Source organism: Austrofundulus limnaeus, unplaced genomic scaffold, assembly GCF_001266775.1.
Source record: "Austrofundulus limnaeus strain Quisiro unplaced genomic scaffold, Austrofundulus_limnaeus-1.0 Scaffold845, whole genome shotgun sequence".
NCBI classification, from domain to species: Eukaryota; Metazoa; Chordata; class Actinopteri; order Cyprinodontiformes; family Rivulidae; genus Austrofundulus; species Austrofundulus limnaeus.
Window position 1 is genome coordinate 13,397 of NW_013953247.1, and position 5,883 is coordinate 19,279.

Here is a 5,883-nt window from a genome sequence, read left to right on the forward strand (position 1 = left end):
AGCAACGCGCTAGCCACGCCCAATCCAGTAATATGTATCAATGGAACTGACATTTYGTTCTTGACTGTTATCATTAGGAGCTGCAGTGTTGTGGAAATATTGCGAAGATTACAGCACTAATAAGTAGGGATGAACGATGTTACAACYGTATGACCTTTAGAAAATACGCAATATGATTTTGAAACTTAAAATCCTAAAAAAGCAGCATGCAGTATTATTGAGACGGGGTATGGTCTGTGGTGTGTTGTGGCATACAGTAGTTTGACTTACAAAAAACCTGCAGCTGGGTGTTCCCTGAAGTTGTCAGTCAGCYCTACTCTGGCCCTCTMTTCARGAGTAWAGTTTCTGTCACTACCTCGCTCYGAGGTTWAGAGGCYCAGCCTGCCCTGAACTTTAGCAGGGGCTAAGGAACYTGACAAAGAGGTGCTGGAAAAAAAATGAGACATATATGGATGTGCATGTGTAACTGCATAGCCATAAATAATTAAGGGCATGTATCCCCCTAAATCCGGCCCTGGGCGCAACAGATGGGTTTGCCTCTGTCTCCACCCCCGTCCTGTCTTCTGAATGGACTGAGYTGGTCAGAACARGCATCAGTAAGATTATAGGGCATCTTCTGAAAGAGCCTAGAATGTTTGTCCCAGTTTTCATAGCAGTGTTGTGGAAATTTCCGGGAAATTTGGTACATCACCTCAAGTGACTAATACCATCATAATTTTTTAATACCCAATGCTTACATTTATCAATTTGCTACATGTTGGAACTAATTCTAAAAAATTACAAAAGTACCAACGCCCCCCAGCCCCACCGGCAGTACCTTCACATCCCCAATTAGGGGTTGCGACCRCATTGTTGAAGAAATCAGCTTATTACAAAAATAAGCTTCATGTTACTTTTAGCAAAAAAATACATGTACGTTGGATTTTTGGGTGGTAATTGTATCAAGTAATCATCTAAAATTATTGTTTTTTGTTTTGTTTTCTTTGGGAACATTTCAGGAGAAAAATGCATTCTGGTGAAAAATCGGTGGTTTAAACCCACTGAGTTTGAGAAGTTTGCAGGGAAAGGAAGCTGTAAGAACTGGAAGTTAAGCATCCGATGTATGGACYTCCCGCTAGGAAAACTCATCAAGGTTTGATTTTTAGAGCTGTGAAGMACTACTTCAGTTTATTTTTGTGCATTTGGTGATCTACTTCACTCTCCTGATAGGACGGTCACCTGAAGTCAGTACGCTACAAAAGAAGAAGAAYTCAGGTAACAAAGTGGTGAAAACAAATGTTTTCTGATCAGATTTTTTTTATATAGTTTTGCTGATTTCAACAACATTAATTTCTTTTTTCCTGCCAGGCAAAGAAACATAGTTCATCCTCCAGTCATTCATGCACAGGTTTGTTGTTTTAGTGTTGAATACGAAGTTTAAGGTAACAGAACTGTGGTCCCACAAGCTGCTCTGGAGTCCTCTGTTACGTCCAATAAAATATTAAAGTTATGAGATCTGAGGCTAAATTAAAGCAAGTATTCGTAGATAGTTTCATCATCAATTACTGTATATTGTTATTAATACTGTATCTGTTTTATGTTTCAAGCTTTTACATAATTAATGTGTTTTAAAGGGGCAATATTATGTGTTCCTCAGGCATACATTTAAATACTATACCATAATAAAGTATCTATGTCACCTTTAGTTGTTATTAAAATGCTGTTTTTATGTTTAAATAGAAAATAAACTTATCTTCTCATCACTTCCTCTTCTAAACGCTTTGAAATTGGCCTCCATCTCTTTAAGAACCACCTTCCGCTTCTGTCCCATAAGTTTCGGTGGGGGGTCGCTATGATGCAGTTTACTTGGCATCTGAAAATACATTTCCTCAAAGGTATTTTGAATCTGAAAAGAGCTTCACTGAGTGAGAAGTAGTGTTAAGAGCAGCAGACAGTTTAAGTTTCACTTTCACTTTGCTTTGTTACTGCCGAGAGCCTGCAGGAGTCACGGGCGGGGTGTGTGGGGGTGGGGGGTTTGGAGATGTGCTCCGTGATGAGGAAGTTCAGCTTAAAGACACGTTCCAGGGGCGTTTCTGGTCCCAAAAGGCGTTTGTGGTCCCCACCTGTCGTTTTGCTCCTCAGCACGGCTGCCTAAAAACACTGCAGGATTTCTCAAACATGCATGAATGAGACTTTGGGCATGTTTTTTATGAGAGTATAACATTATAACATGATATAAAACTCAAAAAAGTTGATTTTACATGATATTGCCCCTTTAAATGTACCTACTTGAGAGGAAATCTTTGTTTTATTGGCTAAAATATTGTTTCAGGGTCTGAAGAAGAGGGTGAAGATATAGAGGATAACCAGGAGGATGAGGTTTTATCAAGTGAAGAAAAAAATTCAACGGACACCACAGGTGCTGATTTCCACAAATTGTTGGGGCAGAAAAGAAGACACAATGTAACAGTTCCTGTGTTTATGTGTTATATTCATTCATGTGTTCCTCATACAGGAGAAGAAGACATGAAAGATCAGGACGAGCAGCAGCCGGAACCCAACCCTGACTGTTCTAAAGGGATTTTGAAAGTGACATGTGGAGCTTTATCTGGGAGTTTAAACAAAATTCGATTTGCTTCAGGTAACTACCCCCCGTCCCCCGTAAAACAACACATTGTTTATCATGTTTCATGCTCTGCAGTTTTGCTGTCAGAGATGCGTGCTCTGATGAACWGTGTAAATGTGCACCGACTGATCTTCTCTCCTTCATTAGGCAGATGTGGGAAAAGTATTCGCACAGAGATGAGCTGGTTGACCCCAGAGGAGTTTGTTAAGGAAGCATTGGGTCATGAAAATGGCTCCTGGAGGAAGGACATAGAGTATAATGGAAAGCCACTCTGTTCCGTCATCGAGGTAAACATAGTCAGGGAGGTGTCAAAAAACACATTTTGTTGTCATCACAAAGAACAGATTTCTTGTATCTTGAATTGTTAACTGTTATATGAAATATTTATGAAATAAAAAAAATAGTATCCTACCAAATCTTTTTCCCCTTTGAAACTATATGAACCCTTAGACCAGATGTGTCAAACATAAGAAATAAATAATACAGAAATACTGTTAAAAGTAAGAGTTTAACTCACTCACTATTGAGTTGTGGTGAGTAGTAGCCGTCTTGAATTCTGAACTCTTCAATTTTCCCACAGAGAATTCCCACTGGATTGGTGTTCCATTTTAAATTTACAATTTGTAAGTGGGAAGTTCCCACTTCCCAGTACAGCTGGGCAGCAACAAAAGTAGCTGCCCTAAATGCAACGAAATTGAGATTTTACAAAACAAATTTCACCGGTTATTTTTGAACACTGGAACATTTTGGGTAAAATAATCAACATACATTCTGGGAGGTATAGTTTATGGTCAGCGCTGGCTTTAAAGGGGACCTATTATGCAAAATACACTTTTTAAAGGATTTTTTTTACTCAACTTTGGGTATGTACTTCTTAAAAAAAACAGTCCTAGGATGAAAAAAATGCACCCAGGGGCATATTTACTGTAAGTAAATGTATTTTTAATGTATATTAACAACAAGTTTTATACTTCCGTTATTTTGTGATGTTACAAGCTGTACGACAACCCACTGGAACCTGCATTCAGCCCCTTACCTAGCAACCCCCGGGTGAGACCCCACCTCAATAGAAAAAACTGTCACGGTGTTGTTATGCAATGCGTAGCTCATTTCACAACAAGCCTCCAATAGGGCAATGGGTAGAGTGTTGGACCAGAGAGCAGGAGACTAGGGTTCGAAACCGGCATGTACACAATTTACTTATTTATTTATTTTCGTTCGTTATGAACACATTGTCTCATGTACCTCTATTGTTTAGCTTATTAAAGCCTTGTTAAAGCTTATTTGTTTGATTTTCTGAGGTATTTTGACTGTTGCTGCTGCTCCCTGCTCTGATAACAGCATGCAGAGTGAGCGCAGAGCAGAGGGAGAGAAAAAAAGAAGAAGCTGCGACCGACTCGACGATTTGTCAAACCCTGCAAATTAACTACCTTTAACTACGTACTGTCATTCAGATGTAACATATGTTAACGTCAGGATCATTTTCACAGGCTTGAAGTAAAAAATGCATTCAACTTAACCTTTCTTAGGTACCTTTCTTTCGCCTTTTCTCTCCCTCTACTTCGGACTGTCTCCTCTAGTTTTGTTTAACTCTCGAGAGCAGCAGCACACAGCAGCCAGCTTTGCAGCCAGTCAGGCAAGAACCAGCGGTGTTGGTTTTTCAAAATAAAGTAAATTTTAACGTTTCATGATATTTAAATACATTTAACTCTGATTATGGTTAGTATAAGTATATAGTATATGGTTAGTATTTGGTTGGTGTGTAAATATAGGATATAAATATATATGATATGCTTTACATTGTTTTAATGTATTATTTAAAAAAAATTAATTCTGAAGGTGTGGTGGCTTTTATTTTGCAGTGGCGGTGCGCCACAATCATTTACATGTAGAGGAAACCGTGTAATTTAATGTCCTGATGCATCTCAGTAATCCAGGTAAAAAAAATCAAAAGGAAAAAAATTGTATAGGTCTTCTGGACGGGTTCTTCTCTAATGAAACGTTTCGTCTCTTCTCCAAGAGACTTCTTCAGTCTGAGAGTTTCAGGCAAACTTCGTGTAATTTAATATTTCTCTTTCAGGCAAAAGTGTTGAATTTGCACTCACTGCTTTGCTCTTGCCAACTGTGCAAACCGGAACCTGAAGACCTGGTAAGCCTGACCATCAGGGTTCCCTTAAACACTTATGTTAGCAAAGATCTAAGTAGCATTTAGAGCATTTTTATAAATGAGGAACCTTTAAAAGAATTTTGCACTACAGTTGAATATGACTGAACTCATGGATCATTCATCTTGGCAGGACGACCAGAAAAATGACGATGAATGTTTCATCTGTAAAACTGATGGCGTGTCTGTTTTGGTGGAGTGCGATCACTGTCCGAGATCCTTCCACCAGACGTGCCACATGCCTCATATAGAAGAGAAAGTTAAAAGGTGGGTTTTGATTAGACTGAGTAACAAATTTACAAAATGTGTGGTGTGAAGGCAGTTATGATGCAGTCTAATTAGCAGCAGCAGCACTCGTCTCTGTTCCTTTAGCCTCTGTTTCAGTAGAGGCTTTTCAGCTTCAAGACCTGGGCTTGGGTCATGGTCATTTTTTAGCAAAAACAAAACCGGCAGCGGTCAAATATTCTAAAATGGCAGCTGAGATTAGCAAACTATCATATCCATAAACCATATCGTACTGTAACTATAAACATTTTCAACGAATGATTATTTTAATAATCGATTAATCTGTCTATTATTTTTTCGATTAATCGGCCAAATCATTAAAATGCTTAATTACTTGAGTAGATAAAATCTAATTTCATTCCTGTATAAAACAGGGATGCAAGTTATTTATTGATTAATTAATCTGAAGTTGATTTATCTTATAGATTGACTAACAATTAATTGATAAGCAGCCATTTTCTTAAAAACCGGAGTTTCCTCTTTAATCAAGAGGGTCTTTCCATAAAATGAAGGATTTTTTTATATCCTGAATTTAAAAACGGAAGCACATCATAACTATTTTAACAATTTATTTTGCCAGTTGTATTAAATACTGACTGAAAAAAAATGTGTATTTGTCAAACATGAAACATAACAGAAATTTAATAGGTTGCTGAATGAGGAAAATAGATTAAAAGAATAAAATATGATTTTTTAGATGTAAAACTATTATTAATTTATTATAATTAGAATTTATTTACATTTAACATTTATAATTTTTCTCTAATTCTTTACTTTTTGCTTCATTCTTGTTGGTTCTGTGACTAAAACATTGTTCGACCCAGTAAGC

At 37.5% G+C, this 5,883-nt stretch overlaps 1 protein-coding gene across 3 annotated transcripts in view; it reads left to right on the plus strand.

The window, feature by feature from the left end:
• Window positions 1-5,883, plus strand: part of LOC106532874 (nuclear body protein SP140-like protein) — a 24,539-nt gene that overhangs the window by 12,656 nt on the left and 6,000 nt on the right. For 2 of the 3 annotated variants that reach the window (XM_014029040.1, XM_014029038.1), the window contains exons 5-12: window positions 999-1,132; window positions 1,210-1,254; window positions 1,348-1,387; window positions 2,312-2,398; window positions 2,495-2,620; window positions 2,753-2,892; window positions 4,686-4,754; window positions 4,903-5,036. In XM_014029040.1, the coding sequence (XP_013884494.1) occupies window positions 999-1,132; window positions 1,210-1,254; window positions 1,348-1,387; window positions 2,312-2,398; window positions 2,495-2,620; window positions 2,753-2,892; window positions 4,686-4,754; window positions 4,903-5,036 (775 nt within the window). The remainder of the gene's footprint in view (window positions 1-998; window positions 1,133-1,209; window positions 1,255-1,347; window positions 1,388-2,311; window positions 2,399-2,494; window positions 2,621-2,752; window positions 2,893-4,685; window positions 4,755-4,902; window positions 5,037-5,883) is intronic. The other variant, XM_014029039.1, reaches the window with a different exon arrangement.